Source organism: Scyliorhinus canicula, chromosome 4 (genome assembly GCF_902713615.1).
Source record: "Scyliorhinus canicula chromosome 4, sScyCan1.1, whole genome shotgun sequence".
NCBI classification, from domain to species: Eukaryota; Metazoa; Chordata; class Chondrichthyes; order Carcharhiniformes; family Scyliorhinidae; genus Scyliorhinus; species Scyliorhinus canicula.
The window spans coordinates 89,288,317-89,304,899 of record NC_052149.1 but is presented as its reverse complement, the minus strand read 5'-3'; the positions used below and the strand labels follow the sequence as shown (position 1 = coordinate 89,304,899).

The window sequence follows — 16,583 nt, the reverse complement described above, 5'->3', positions numbered from 1 at the left end:
AAAGGAAAGAGTCCCAAATGTTCCGTTTGGCACCTTTGACCCAGCAAACCGTTGAACAGCAGTCCAGGCTCATTCGGCGTACCTTCCCACGGTAATCCTCGGGCCCTAATTCGTGTCCGTGGGGCCTCTTTTCGGGACCAGCCCCTGATCCCTCGCAAAATCCATCGCTTCTTCAGGCTCGGAGAAGTAGTGGTGTTGACCCTGGTGCGTGACCCATAGGCGAGCCGGGAACAGCAGACCAAACTTCACGTGCTTCTTGAACAGCACCTCCTTGACATTCTTAAAGGCTGCTCGCCGCCGAGCCACCTCATGGCTTAGGTCCTGGTAAATGCGGAGAACACTGTTGTTCCACGTGCTGCTCCTGGCACTCTTTGCCCACCGCAGCACCCGCTCCTTGTCCACGAACCTGTGGAACCTAATCACCATCGGGCGGGGGGGGGGGGGGGGGGGGGGGGGGGGGGGGGGTCCGCCCGGCCGCCCCTGCCTCGCCTGCACTCTGTGTGCCCCCTCCAGCTCCGCGGTCGCGGAAAGGCTTCAGCCCCCATCAGCTGCATCAATAGGTCTGCTACAACGCTGCGGCATCAGCTCCCTCAGGGAGGGCCGACCATCCTCAGTTTGTTCCTGTGGACTCTATTCTCCAGCTCCTCCACTCTGTCCAGCAGTCTTCTCTGCCACTCCTTCAGCCCGTCAACTTCTAGCACCGCAACCGTCTGCGCATCCGCCTGCTCCTCCTCCGCCTTTCCCAGCTCCTTAACATTAACATCTTGCGCATCCAGACTCTGGTTCAGCTGATCCACCGCTTTCTGGATTGGGTCCAAGCTGTCCCGCTTCAGCGCTTCAAAACTGGACTTCATTACCTGGAGCATGTTATCCAGCGCCTGCTGGATTGCTGAGTCCAGGGTCCGTGCGTCCGCCATCTTAGGTCCCAGGTAAGTTTCTTCAGGTCCTTGCCTCTGTCCCTTTTTCTCTTTTTTCTTCTGCCTTCTGGACTCCTGCTGTTCCATGTGCCGCAGCCCGCTCCTCAGCACTTTCGCTGCCGCCTTCCTTTTCCCAGCTCCTTAACTTTTACCTCTTGAGCATCCAGCCTCTGATTCAGCTGATCCACTGCCTTCTGAAGTGGGTCCAAGTTGTCCCGCTTCAGCGACTCAAAACTGTTTTTCATCTTCTGGAGCATGAAAGGTCCGTGTGTCCGCCCTCTTAAGTTCCAGGTCAGCTTCCTCTGCTCCTTGCCTCTGTCCCTTTCTCTCTCTCTTCCTCTGCTTCCTGGACTCCCACGGTCCCATAGATTGCAGCCCGCTCTCCAGCACTTTTGCGGCCGCCTTTTTTGCCGCTCCGTGGTCCCGCTATCGCGGGGAATCAGCCCTAAAGCCCTGCCGGAGTGAGAGCCCGCTGAATGTGTGGCTCACTCAGACATCGCCGCCCTCGGAAGTCGGTCCTCCACTTTCTTGGCCCGTTACTAACCTTTTGACCTCGGCTTCTAGGGTTATCACCCTGTCGCTCTGGTCTGAGGAGGCCCTCTCCAACTCTAGAATAATTTTTTTCTGCTTTCACTTCCCTTTCCAGGCCTTCGATGGTCTGCTGCATTTTGTGCGTCGTCTCCTTCATAATTGCTTGGAGCTCCGACCAGAGCACCTCCTTTATGCTGATCGCTGCGTCCTGTTCACGCTCCGCTGCTTGGTCCGCCACTCATGCGCCTTTCCCTCGCTGCTGCTGCTTGCGTCTCGCTGTCCCTTTGCCTTGGTGTTTTTCTTTCCTCCCGTCATATGTCTGTCTCTCTTTCTTTCTCCACTGCTGTTCCTTACCCTGAGGTTGCTCTCACTTCCCCTGGCTCCTCTGCTCTCTCTGGGTCTGCCTCGGGCTTCCTTTTTTTGGGGGGAGGGGGTTGCTGTGGTTGGTTCCCTTCCTCTCTTTCCTTGTCTCTTTATTTATTTACTTTTATTTTTCCCCCTTCTCCTTCTCTTTTTTTCCCTTCCTTCTCATTTCTCAGGAGGGTTCGGAGAGAAGTTTCCTGGTGTGGACCGGAGTGTCCCTCTTTGTCTCTCCACCTACCACGTGGTCGCTGCCAGTCCGTTGGGGGGGGGGGGGGGGGGGTCTTTGGCCTCGCTGGCTCCGATCCTGAGCGCTTGTGTCTCTGGCTTCACGGTCTGGGCTGCCACTTCTCTACTCGTTTTATATTTATGATGGAATGTATAACGTACCTTCCCACGCTAAATTTCAATTTGTTCCCCATACAGCTATCTGTTCTGACCCAGAAATCAGTCTTATTTCTCTCCATTGAACCTGCTCCACACTATGGATAAATTGCAGACATATAGGAAAACAACTTTTACTAGATAATGCTTACCCAAATGGATCTCCTACCACAAGAAAGGCAACATCATTATCAACAGCATCCTTTAAAATTTCATCAGCTTCTTGTTCGACCATCTCTCTTTCTGCAATGATGAGTTCACGGCCGTAAAATTCCTCCTGTTGATGAAACAGAATTCAATTCCAATTAGCTATTATTTGTCTCTTGGGATAACTGAGTACAAGACTCTGTAGCCCTAGTTTCCATTTTGATTATCGATATGCTTATATTTATATTCTGATGCCTCAAAATGTATCCAGTTGAAAATACTAATTAGCTCACCATAACCTATCTGAGAGCATTGAAAAAATTGTTATAAAATATTGGTTGTCTTCTATAATCTGATAGTGAAACAAATCGCCAAAATTCTAGACTGACACCCATCGTGTTTCAATAAAGAGCCATTGGTCATAGTTTCATGAATGCTTTGTGTATGTAACAACCAATGATGCTGTTTAAAAACTTAGTCAACCTAATCTACCTGTTTTAATGCAGCAACATTTGGAATGATTTGGAACAACGTGAATGCAATCAAATTTTTTGAGTAACCTCCAGCTGAAAAACAATCAGCAATGGGAATGCTGTTGAGTTCTGCCTTCCTTAAATCAGGAAACACAGAAGCAACTTGTCATACTCTTACAACCCAGTTGGATTATACCAATTTACTCAGCATAGAACAGGAAATGCCAACTGGGACTTTTCTGATCTTCTGATGCAGTACTCATAGAATTTACAGTGCAGGAGGCCATTCAACCCATTGAGTCCGCACTGGCCCTTGGAAAGAGCACCCTATTTAAGCCCCACGCCGCCTCCCTATCCCCTTTATCACCGTAACCCAACCTAACCTTTTTGGACACTAAGGGCAATTTAGAATGGCCAATCCACCTAATCTGCACATCTTTGGACTGATGTGGAGATGCCGGCCTTGGACTGGGGTGAGCACAGTAAGAAGTCGTACAACAACAGGTTAAAGTCCAACAGGTTTGTTTCAAACACTAGCTTTCGGAGCACTGCTCCTTCCTCAGGTGAATCATCTTTAGACTTTGGGAGGAAACCAGAGCACCGGGAGGAAACACACACACACACATGGGGAGAACGTGCAGACTCCACTCAGACAGTGACCCAAGCCAGGAATCGGACCTAGGACCCTGGAGCTGTGGAGCAACTGTGCTAACTACTATGCTACCGTGCTACACACTGGCTTAACCATGAGTTACAAGAAAAAATTAAAATATTACTTTTAAGTTGTTCCTTTTCTTACCATGTTAAGAGGTAATTTCTGTGTTTCTCAGAATGAGCTGAGGTTACAGCATTCTACAAACCTTTTAAAAAATAATTTTAGAGTACCCAATTCTTTTTTCTCCAATTAAGGGGACTTAGCATGGCCAATCCACCTAACCTGCACATCTTTGGGTTGTGGGGATGAAACCCACGCAGACATGGGGAGAATGTGTAAACTCCACATGGACAGTGACCTAGGGCTGGGATTTGAACCCGGTCCTCAGCGCTGCAGTCCCAGGGATAACCACTGCGCCACATGCCACCCTGCATTCTGCAGACCTAACACTACCTGAAGAACTCCAACCTCAATAATAACAGATATGTCTGCTCTGATTGGGAGGTGAAACACCACATAATAATTTTGGAACATTTGAAAAAATCTTTACAGGACAGTAATTGGAAATATATTAAAACAGAGAGGGTATCAGCAAAAATTCAGTACAGGCTTCACTTCTCACTTTCCAAAATGGCTAGCTGAATATTAATCAAGAGCAGGAACTCTGGCTGAATATTCCCTAGCCAAAGCGAAGGCTAATCGACATGCTCTTTCCACTGACAAGAGTTAACGCAGCAGAAAGCAGGTGGCATGTGGCGCAGTGGTTAGCACTGGGACTGCGGTGCTGAAGACCTGCGTTCGAATCCCGGCCCTGGGTCACTGTCCGTGTGGAGTTTACACATTCTCCCCATGTCTGCGTGGGTTTCACCCCCACAACCCAAAGATGTACAGGTTATGTTGATTGGCCACGCTAAATTGCCCTTAATTGGAAAGAAAATTGGATACTCTAAATTTAAAAAAATTTTTTTTAATGCAGCAGGAACCAAATATAAACATTCAAGGTCTGCATTCCTCAGTATGATGCTGCTTGGTGCATTTTACCAATTTAAACAATGAGAAAATCCGCAGAATTATTTTGATACAGTGTGGGCACAATTTAACACCCAAAGGGGAAACACAGCTGAGTAGTTTTCTAGTTAAATGATGATCAAGTCCAGCCTATCCTCCCTAGGGCAACCATGGGCTGTGATACAGTGGTCAGCACCGCTGCCTCTCAGCATAACGGACCCAGGTTCAATACCCCAGCTTGGGTGATAGTCTGTGTGGAGTTTGCACTTTCTCCCTGTGTCTGCATGGGTTTCCTCCAGGTGCTCTGTTTCCTCCCACAGTCCAAAGATGTATAGGTTAGGTGGATCGGCCATGCTAAAATGGCCCTTTAGTGTTCAAAGATGTGCAGGTTAGAACCATAGAATCCCTACAATGCAGAAGGCTATTCAGCCCATCGACTCTGCACTGGTCCTCTGAAAAAGCATCCTACCTAGGCCCACTCCCCGCTCTATCCCTGTAACCCCATGGGCAGCACGGTAGCATTGTGGATAGCACAATCGCTTCACAGCTCCAGGGTCCCAGGTTCGATTCCGGCTTGGGTCACTGTCTGTGCGGAGTCTGCACATCCTCCCCTTGTGTGCGTGGGTCTCCTCCGGGTGCTCCGGTTTCCTCCCACAGTCCAAAGATGTGCAGGGTAGGTCGATTGGCCATGATAAATTGCCCTTAGTGTCCAAAATTGCCTTTAATGTTGGGTGGGGTACTGGGTTATGGGGATAGGGTGGAGGTGTTGACCTTGGGTAGGGTGCTCTTTCCAAGAGCCGGTGCAGACTTGATGGGCCGAATGGCCTCCTTCTGCACTGTAAAAAATTCTATGATAATCTATGATAACCCCATCTAACCTTGGGAGTTCTATGGCAACTGGTATTTCACAAAAATGATCACAATGCAGTCTATTTCTGTTAACTCTGGTTGAAAAAAAACCCATTGTCCAGTAATTTGAATTAAATAACTTCAATAAAACAGCACAAAATTTTTGCTCCAATTGTTTTAACACAATGCAATTTAAGTTATTTCAAACTAAGGAAAAGACTACATTCATTGAGTGTCTATTTTTGTTTTAGAATTATAGTTCCAGTGTCTTTTGTGGTTACTCCTGCAATGTAAATAACACCATGCAGTGCACAGTATGGAACTGGATTAAAAGTATTAAAATATCTTCTTTCCAAAGCCATAATTTAACTGAGCATGTTATAATGAATATAAGGAAGTAATTACAACATTTATCAAATTAAGGGTCTGTTATTCCTTACTCATTTATAACTTCTATAATAATAATAATCTTGCGATACCTCCATTAACTTTCTTTAAACCAGTTTTCAGAACCTTAAGTTCAAATTTCTGCCTTGAACTCACTCCCTTAATTACCTACATACTGGAGATTTGGAAAGTACTTCATTTGTCGTTTTCTGTTTCTGACGAATAGATAAGCAGCAATCAGTTGACGACAGTAATGTTTGGTAACAATTGGTTTATTTTATTTATATAATTGTTAGTATTTTCCCAGACCCCTGGTGCACCTGAATGGAGATGCACAGTACAATTCCAATCATTGCTGCATCCTCAGTGTGTTGTTACCACGTGTTACACTGGGGATTACTAAGAACCCACACGACCGTATAAAAGAGGAACACTGATTTGCTCATTGGGGATAATGCTGTTCTCCGGAAAAGGACGTGCTGGGTGTCTGGGCGCGCGCACACATACCAGCACTTCCTTGCCCACAGTCAGGAGGGAGGTATAGGCCTCCAAGTAGACCCGGCTGCATTTCCTCACGATCTCCAGTCCTTTCACTGTGATGTCCCGGGCGTCGCCCAGCCCCAAGCCGATCAAATACAACATTCTCCGGCCTCTACCATGCGGGCTTCCCGCAACACGAGCAGGAAATGTGAGGATTGCTTCAGTCGGCCGCCCGCTGTCGGAGCGCCATCACCATGGCGACAGGCCAGATTACGGCAGAGCTGCAATACACCCGCCGGCAGTCCGCGACGCTTTTGCGACCTTGTAACTAAGGGGATGGGATCTCTGAAGCTGATGGGCAAAGGGTGAGATGTTATTATTAAACAAGTGAAATCCGGGAATGGAGACAATAGAGGGGCCTGGGATTCGGACCGTGGAGCTGGCGAATGGGTTGAAAATCCCAATACTCGGTCTTGGTGAGTTACTGAATGTGTCTGTGGTCCTGACTGCAGACTGACTCACTCATTGTAAACTGATGCAAACCCCAACCTGTCCCTTGATTGCACCAAATCACCTCTGCCAGTTTAAATATTAACTTAATTTAAAGTACCTAAATCTGCAAAACAAACCCTGGTACACTTGTTACATAGCACCTGATAGCAAATATTTCAATTTGTCCATGGCACATGGGTGATACATGGCAAGGCCAGCATGTAATGCCTATTGTGATGATATTCATAATGTAAGTTTGTACATAACGTTATGGACGACCTCCAACCACTAGGTGGCATTGTAAACCTGGCATTGCAAACTCATTACATCACCATGTGATGGGGAGTAGGGAGTGGATTGTACTGGGAGACAGACATATTTGCAGTAATTCCACAAGAGTTGTTTAGTGTTAGTTGTCCTAGTTATCTTATCACAGTTTTTTTGATAATAAATTATTTTGAACTACATGTTCTGGAGTACCTCTTTCACTTCGGCCAGCTTACAGAACATGACATGGTACCAGAAGTGATGATTTGACCAGAGTTTGAAGATTTTAGACCAGAAAATTCAAACCACGAAAGATAACTTTGCAGGATAAGAAACAAAACAAATCTTTGCGATTAACCTTGCAAGCTACTGGCATCTTGTGCTCAACGTGCGATAAAACTTTGAAACCTGGAACGGAAGGTATCAAGGCACCTCAACAGCTTTGGTTTACCGGTAAAGTAGACAAAAATTGGAGGGTGTTTAAGCAGTTTCAGCCCTTGGTTTGCAGGCACAGCCCGATGAGAGGTGTTGATGCTCACTGTAACAGGTTCCCAAGCAATTGAGATCTTCAATACGTTAGCATTTGAAGACGAAGCTAAAACTAAAAGAAAAACTAAAACTTTGAGTGCTATAAGTTCCATATACCCACACCCCAGAACATGGGAGAGATGGGAGAGGCATTCAATAGTTTCCTCACTGACTTACGATTGAAAGTGCAGTCGTGCAACTTCAGCATACTCTTAGTCGTAGATGATAAGAGACCAGATAGGTTTTGGAATTTTTTTTTGTAAATAATTTTTATTTAAATTTTTGAAAAATGTATACCAACAAAAAATAATAACAATAATAAACACCCCCTGAACCCGTAACAACGCATATAACGAGCCCCCCCAAACCTGATGAACAACAAAATAAATTTAAAATAAATTAAATTAACATAAACAATACCCCCCGAATCCCCCCTCCCCCTTGGGTTGCCGCTGCTGCTGACCTAGTTCCCTATCGTTGAGCCAGAAAGTCGAGGAAAGGCTGCCACCGCCTAAATAACCCTTGTACCGACCCCCTCAGGGTGAATTTGACCTTCTCCAACTTAATGAATCCTGCCATGTCATTGATCCAGGTCTCCACGCTTGGAGGGTCTCGCATCTTTCCATTGCAACAAGATCCTCCGTCGGGCTACTAGGGACGCAAAGGCCAAAACGCCGGCCTCTTTCGCCTCCTGCACTCCCGGCTCCACCCCAACCCCAAATATGGCGAGTCCCCAGCCTGGTTTGACCCTGGACCCGACCACCCTCGACATCGTCCTCGCCACCCCCTGCCAGAATTCCCCCAGTGCCGGGCATGCCCAGAACATATGGGCATGGTTCGCTGGGATCCCCGAACACCTAATGCACCTGTCTTCACCCCCCAAAAACCTGCTCATCCTCGTCCCGGACATATGAGCCCTGTGCAGTACCTTGAACTGGATGAGACTAAGCCTCGCACATGAAGAGGAGGAGTTCACCCTCTCCAGGGCGTTCGCCCATGTCCCCTCCTCAATCTGCTCGCCCAGCTCCACTTCCCACTTAGTCTTCAGCTCCTCTGCCGACACCTCCTCCACCTCCTGCATCACCTGGTAGATGTCAGACACCTTCCCATCCCCGACCCACACCCCCGAAAGCACCCTATCCCTTACCCCCCGCGGGGGCAGCAAAGGGAACCCCTCCACCTGCCGCCTAGCAAACGCCTTGACCTGAAGGTACCTGAACATATTCCCCAGGGGGAGATCAAACTTCTCCTCCAGCTCACCCAGGCTCGCAAACCTCCCGTCAATGAACAGGTTTCCCAACTTCCTTATAGTTTTTGGAATCTCTAATAATAAAGTACGCAAGCGGCTACTACAAGATGTAGGCCTGAAAACTTGAAAAGTGCCATTCAAATATGTCACGCTACTGAGCTGGCTGTAAAGCAGTTCGACATGCTGAATTTCTGTAATTTTGGTGCAAAAGCAGAAGAGGCGCAAGATGCCATGAGTGTGGTGTCGCAGCTGAATACGAAACGTGCTCCCAGTGGGGCTGGTCATTTTGAGCGACCGACCCGATCCTCCATTTTGTGTCTGCGATGCGGTAAACATCAATGCCCAGCTTATGGAAAAACATGTGCCATCTGTAATAGCAGGGATCATTTTGCAGCCCAATGTTCACAAGAAAAAGGCCTGACCAAATAAAGAAAAAGGCCTGATCAAATAAATAGTATCAGTGCCATTGTTGAGATGTGTCTAGAAAATGCTTTCTTTGTCGACTTGATCTTCAGCAAGATGAGGAGGATGCCAGGTATATCAAGCAGAAGTGTATACCATCTGCAGCAATGTTGACTGGAAGGCAGATAATTATACGGATAAATGGACAGTGCCATTAAAATTCAATGGCACAGTTATAACGGTGAAGCTTGACAATGGTGCAAGGGCCAACCTCATTAACCCGTCTGATGTAAAAAAAAAGCTGCGAATTCAGCTGAAAATAATAATAATCTTTATTATTGTCACAAGTAGGCTTATATTAACACCGCAATGAAGTTACTGTGAAAATCCCCTAGTTGCCACACTACAGCGCCTGTTCGGGTACACGAAGGGAGAATTCAGAATGTCCAATTCACCTAATAGCATGTCTTTCGAGACTTGTGGGAGGAAACCCACACAGACACGGAGAGAACGTGCAGACTCCGCACAGATAGTGACCCAAGCCAGGAATCGAACCCGGGACCCTGCAACTGTGAAGCAACAGTGCTAACAACTGTGCTACCATACCGCCCATTACCAGAAATGGTGAGATTATAATGGTGACAAAAGGTCGTCGTTGTGAGCATGTGAGCTTGATGCCAAAACCAAAAGGTTCAAGCTGAAATTTTCTGTGGTGGCGGCAGACCACGAATCTTTAATTGGAGTTGAGGAGCTACAACTCGTCTGACGAGTACAGTGCAGACAGTGCTGCGACAGGCTCTCATCCCTCAGGAGACTCCATATTGAATGATTTCCCGGACATTTTTCCAAGGTTTTGGTACGTTACCATACACGTACAAGATTCAGTTGAAGGAAGATGCAGAGCCTGTGATCCATGCGCTGAAATGTGTGCCGGCTCCATTAAGGGATAAACTAAAGGCAGAGTTAGAGAGAATGACTGCCTTGGGTGTCATTAAACGTATTGAAGCCCCTACTGACTGGGTTAATTCCATGGTCTGTGTAAAGAAGGGTAATGGGGACCTAAGAATCTGCATGGATCTGAAGGATTTGAATCTCCATATTAAAAGGGAACACTACCCTCTACCAAAAAGGCAGGAGATAGCGTGTGAAATTGCAGGAGCAACCTGCTTCAGGAAATTAGGTCCATCACAAGGCTTCTGGCAACTGAAGCCAGATCAAGAAAGCAAAAGAATGTGCACATTCAACACACCCTTCAGAAGGTATTGTTTTTTTCCGAATGCCATTTGGCATCATCTGGGCTTCAGAGATATGTCATTGTGCCGTGGAGCATATAATTAAAGGAATCCCAGGGGTCGTGTGTATCTAGATGACATTATCATTTGGGGGTCAACTCGGGAGGAGCATGAGAAGCGTCTGCTAAGGGTCCTAAAGAGTATCCGAAAAAACAGTCTTAATTAAACAGGGCGAAATGTTAAGTCGGGGTGCATAGTATCACCTTCCTGGGAGAAAAGCTGTCCACACAAGGGGTTGAGCCCGATCAAGTCAAGATGAGGGTGATTTTACTGATGCCACGCCCTACGGATAAAAAAGGCTTTCTAAGAATCAGGCATGGTAAATTTTGTGTGCAAGTTCATTTCCCAACCTGGCAGCCAATACAGCACATTCTGAGGGGAGATCATAAAAAAGAATGCAACATTCCAGTGGGGCCAGTATACACGACAAGAGTGGCAAGCACTGCAGGTTTCGCTTACCACGGCGCCAGTGCTCACGATTTTTAACCCAACCAAGAGTACAAAAATCTCAGCCGATGCATCACAGGATGTTTAGAGACGGTCCTGCTCCAGCAGAATCTGGAAGGAAACTGGCTGCCAGTGGCATTTGCATCCAGAGCGATGTCCGACACTGATCGAAGATATGCACAGATTGAAAAAGAGTGTCTTGGGCTCATTAATGGGCTGACGAAGTTCCATGATTATGTGTATGGGTTTCCAATCTTCATTGTGGAGATAGACCACTGGTCGCCATCATCAAAAAAGAAATCTTAGATGTCGCCAAGATTGCAACAAATGTTTATTAAAGTTGCAGCGGCACGATTTTAAATTGGTATACACGCCGGGTAAACATCTTATCGTGACTGACACGCTTTCCAGAACTACCAGCACTGAGGAACCACTCCAGTTGGATGAGGACATACACGTCCATGTAAACATAGCGACAGAGTCTCTGCCAGTCTCTGACGACAAGTCAAAGGTTATTAGAGATTAAACTAAGAAGGACCCAATGTTGCAGAAAGTGATAAAGTACATCCATGAAGGATGGCCCAAAGGATAATGTTTGAACTTCTATAATATTCGAGCAGAATTAAGTGATATTGGATTTCTGTTGCAAAATCAGCGGATCGTGATTCCGCATACACTACGGTCAGTGATCCTCATCAAGTTGCATGAAGGGCACTTAGGGATGGAAAAGTGCAAGAGGAGAGCAGGGGAGGCTGTCTGTTGGCCTGGGATCAACCGGGATATTAAGCTGATCGTGGGAGAACTGTGAAACATGCCAAAGATTTCAGCGCAAGCAGAGCAAGGAACCTATGCAGATAGGCGAGACAGTCACTACTCAGTGGCAGAAGGTTGGATGAACCTTTTCCATTTCAACGGAAAGGAGTATCTTCTGGTCATAGACTATTTCTCGAACTACCCGGAGATAGCGCAATTGTCAAGTTCAACAGCAAGATGTGTGCTAAAAAATGTCAAGGAAATTTTTGCGCGACGCCAGCATTCCGGATCTGGTCATGAGCAATAATGTGTCCTTGCTTGACTGTTAAGCATGGATGGAATTTTTGCGGCAGTATGATGTTCCGGCATGTTACTTCCAACCGCATGACCCACAGTCGAATGGCAAGGCTGAAAAGAGGGTTCATATTATTGTCAAACAACTCTTAAAGAAAGCACTCGACAATTGTCAGGCTATCTCGCGCTCCTCAGCTATTGTTCAACACCGCTAGTCAATGGCCTCTTGTCTGCTCAACTGTTTTTTGTAATGTATTTTATTACAAACATGTATCAAAACAGGTTTAAGCAAATAACATACTTCCCAGGAATCCGAATAGGAGAGCTCTGCTCAAAGTATGGCAACCATTTGTGATGCAACCACCAGAGCAAGAATACAACAGTCCTGAAACATCTCAAGAAAACACAAAACCAACACAAACAGAAGATGACGCGCCAATTCATGGAGAAAATCAAACGCAAATGACAAATAGTAAAGGACATGCGGAACCGGTGCCAGTTCAGCAAACTCTTAAGAAGATCTACACGAATACGGCGCAAGCCAGAATGACTGAACTTGTAACAGACTGTGAAGTAAAACAAAAGATATCTGGACATGTATATATTAATGCATATCATGATAAAATATAAATAGTAATTTAATGCTTGTAAATATATTTCTTTTACAGAGGAAAGGGATGTGATGATATGCATAATGTAAGTTTGTACATAATGTATGCATGACCTCCGACCACCAGGTGACATTGTAAACTCATCATGTAGGGAGTAGGGAGTTGATCGTGCTGGGAGATAGACACATTTGCAGTAGTTCCACAAGAATTGTTTAGTGTTAGTTGTTTGTTAGCTTGTTTGTCCCAGTTATCTTATCACATAGTTTGTTCCATAATAAATTATTTTAAACTACATGTCCTGTAGTGCGTCATTCATAGAATATAGTACAGTACAGCCCCTTCGGCCCACTATGTTGTGCCGACCATTTATCCTACTCTAAGGTCAACCTAACCTGCACCCCTTCGATTTACTGCTGTCCATATGCCTGTCCAAGAGTCGCTTAAATGTCTCTAATGACTCAGACTCCACCACCTCTGCTGGCAGTGCATTCCACGCGCCCACCACTCTCTGTATAAAGAACCTGCTTCTGACGTCTCCCCTATACCTTCCTCAATCACCTTAAAAACTATGTCCCTCATGACAACCATTACCTGGGGAAAAGTCTCTGGCTATCCACTCTATCCATGCCTCTCATCGCCTTGTACACCTCTATCAAGTCACTTCTCTTCCTTCTTCGCTCCAGTGAGACAAGCCCTAGCTCCCTCAATCTTTCTTCATGCCCTCCATTCCAGGCAGACCTCTCCAAAGCATCCACATCCTTCCTATAATGATGCGACCAGAACTGGACACAATATTCCAAGTGCGGTCTAACTAGGGTTTTATAAAGCTGCAGTAAAACATTGTGGCTCTTAAACTCAATCCCCTGTTAATGAAAGCCAACACACCATACGCCTTCTAACAACCCTAGGAACCTGGGTGGCAACTTTGAGGGATCTATGCACGTGGACCTCAAGATCCCTCGTTTCCTGCACACTTCCAAGAATCCTACCTTTAACCCTGTATTCAGCATTCAAATTCGACCTTCCAAAATTAATCACTTCACATTTTCTAGGTTGAACTCCATCTGCCACTTCTCAGCCCAGCTCTGCATCCTGTCAATGTCCTGCTGTAACCTGCAACAACCCTCAACACTATCTACAACTCCACCAACCTTCGTGTCATCGCCAAACTTACTAACCCACCCTTCCACTTCCTCATCCAAGTCATTTATAAAAACCACAAAGAGCAGAGGTCCCAGAACAGATCCCTGTGGGACACCACTGGTCACCGACCTCCAGGCGCAACACTTTCCATCCACTACCAGTCGCTGTCTTCTTTTGGCCAGCCAATTTGTATCCAGACAGCCACATTTCCCTGCATCCTGTGCCTCCTAACTTTCTGAATGAGCCTACCTTGGGGAACCTTCTCAAATGCCTTACTGAAATCCATATACACCACATCCACTGCCTGACCTTCATCAATGTGTCTCGTCACATCCTCAATAATTCAATGAGGCTTGTGAGGCATGACCTGCCCCTCACAAAGCCATGCTGACTATCTTTAATCAAACAATGATTTTCTAAATAGTCATAAATCCATCTCTCAGAATCCTTTCCATATTTTGCTCACCACAGACATAAGATTGATGGGCCTGTAATTCCCAGGGATTTCCCTATTCCCTTTCTTGAACAGGGGAACAACATTCGCCTCCCTCCAATCATCCGGTACTATTCCAGTTTCACTTTGGCCAGTCTACAGGACATGACATCTACCCGCTCTGTTGGTTTTCTCACCATATGCCAGTCTGGCAACTGTGTCCTTCAAAACCCGACCTGTTTTGTAAGTAATGGTGGTGCCAACCAACACTGTTGATCGACATTCAAGTCCCCCACCTCATGTCCATGTCCACAGTGCTTTCAGTGTTCAACATGGAGGACAGTAGATTCATCAGTTGAAGGAGGGGGGTAGGTTGTAATCAGTAGGAAGTTTCTTTGCCTATGTTTGACCTGTTATCAACCCCACGAGGTTTCATGGAGTTCAAAGCCAATGTTGAGAACTCTCAGAGCCACTCCCCACAACTGTTATATCACCGTGTTGCTACCTCCAGTTGGTGACTTGGTGTCACAGTGGTTAGCACTTCAACCCCACAGCACCATGGACCCAGGTTCAATTCCGGCCATGGGTGACTGTTTGGAGTTTGCATGTTCTGCCCGTGTCTGTGTGGATTTCCTCAGGGTGCTCCAGTTGCTCCCACAGTCCAAAGATGTACAGGTTAGGTGGATTGGCCATGGTCAATGCATGGAGTCACGGGAATGGGGCGGGAGAGTCAGCCTAGGTCGGGTGATCTTTCGGACGGTCGGTGCAGACTCAATGGGCTGAATGGTCTCCTGCACTGTAGGGATTCTATTCTATGGGCCTGTCCTGCCAATGGCTCGATATAACTAGGGATGGTAATGGAGGGGTATGGAAAAGTATTATTCTATGGCTACAAGTATGTCAGACTATTGCTTGTCGAATTTTTGGGACATCTGTGTCCGTGGCGCAAATTTTCCAGATGTTCCCGATGCAGACCTTGCTGGGTTGATGAGCTAGGTTTAACCTTTGTTATGTCTGATGCTTTGCTCAGGTTGATGCTAGGTGGTCCGTCCAGTTTTATTTCTAGCAATTTGATACAACTGAATTAGGGGCAAAATACTGTAGATGCTGGAAATCTGAAAATAAAAACAGAAAATGGTGGAAGTGCTCAACATGTCAGGCAGCATCTGTGGAGAGAAACTGTGTTAATGTTTCAGGGCGATGAGCTTTCACCAAAACTGAGAAGATAGAAAAAATGTTCAGGTTGATGCTTGGTGGTCACGTCCAGTTTTATTTTTATTTGTAGTGGTTTAATATAATCAAAACAAAGACAAAATACTGTAGATCCTGAAACGGTTAAGTTTTGAGCCAGTGGAAGAAGATGAAGGGACATTAAGAACAAAAGGGAAGGTATGTGATAGAATGGAATGATGAAAGGCTTCACGGTACAAAACACCAAAGTGTGACAGTAGGTGGAGTAAGGAAAAGATATATCCAATGAGGTGTGAATGGCTACATAGCATTCGTCCGAATGCAAAAAGGATAAAGAAAGAAACAAAATAAGACCTAACCAACAAAAATAAACACATAGAACAAATGGGGGAAGAGGTTATGAATTAAAAGTATTGAACTATGTGTTGAGTCATGCAACATCGCTTTGGCGTTGGTACCATGAAACCTTTCATCGTTATTAGGGACGCCTGGTCAACTCTCAATACTGACTAAGATACTGGATCAGAGCAGCAACTTTTTAAAGTTTTAAGGCAGTGCGGAAAAAATGATTCATTCCAGGAGTGATATCATCAGAAACAGGGCTTGGTTATTTTATAAAATCAGCTTTATTAAAACAAAAGAATAACAACATTTAAGCTTTTAAACTTCAATCCTAGCAATAACAGATTATGTGTTTCTTAACTTGAACACACAAATTCCCTTTAAACAAAACTTTAAATGAACATGCAGCTCTCATTCCACTTACACAGACAGGCAAAGGCAGTACTTGCATTTACAAAACAATTTTTCTCTGTTCGGGAAGTTCTTTCAGAACCCTTTTCAAAGCCTGCCTCGGCAACTTTCATGACCTCTCTTGATCGCTTTCCATAGTCTTAGACCATAAGACATAGGAGCAGAATTAGGCCATTTAGCCCATCAAGTCTGCTCCGTCATTCAATCATGGCTAATAAGTTTCTCATCCCCATTCTTCTGCCTTTCCCCATATCCCTGATCCCCTTATTAATCAAGAACCTATATATCTCTGTCTTAAAAACACTCAGTGACTTGGCTTCCCCAGCCTTCTACGGCAATGAGTTCCACAGATTCACCACCTCTTGCTGAAGAAATTCCTCCTCACCTCTGTTTTAAATGATCGTCCCTTCAGTCTGAGGGTGTGCCCTCAGGTTCTAGTGTCTCCTGTTGGAAACATCCTCTAGACCTCTCGGTATTCTCTCCAGACGTGTTCAAAACATGATTCTTTCTCTCTCTCTCTAAGCGATGTCCAGCCTC

General features: G+C 45.8%; 2 protein-coding genes across 9 annotated transcripts in view; one reads left to right on the top strand and one right to left on the bottom strand.

Annotated features, from left to right (window-relative positions):
• Positions 1–6,434, bottom strand: part of dph5 (diphthamide biosynthesis 5) — a 100,808-nt gene extending 94,374 nt beyond the window's left edge. Inside the window, exons 1-2 of the mRNA XM_038794746.1 lie at positions 6,219–6,434; positions 2,345–2,469 (exon numbers count right to left, since the gene is read on the bottom strand). Coding sequence (XP_038650674.1) covers positions 2,345–2,469; positions 6,219–6,353 — 260 coding nt within the window. The 5' untranslated portion in view covers positions 6,354–6,434. The remainder of the gene's footprint in view (positions 1–2,344; positions 2,470–6,218) is intronic.
• Positions 6,435–6,483: 49 nt separating this feature from the next.
• zgc:110366 (uncharacterized protein LOC550476 homolog) overlaps positions 6,484–16,583 on the top strand; it is a 196,692-nt gene continuing 186,592 nt past the window's right edge. For all 8 annotated transcript variants that reach the window (XR_005460356.1, XR_005460358.1, XR_005460357.1 and 5 more), the window contains exon 1: positions 6,484–6,667. Coding sequence is in view for 3 of the 8 variants with exons in the window: in XM_038794743.1 (XP_038650671.1) it covers positions 6,592–6,667 (76 nt within the window). In the remaining 5 variants the exon portion in view is untranslated. The remainder of the gene's footprint in view (positions 6,668–16,583) is intronic.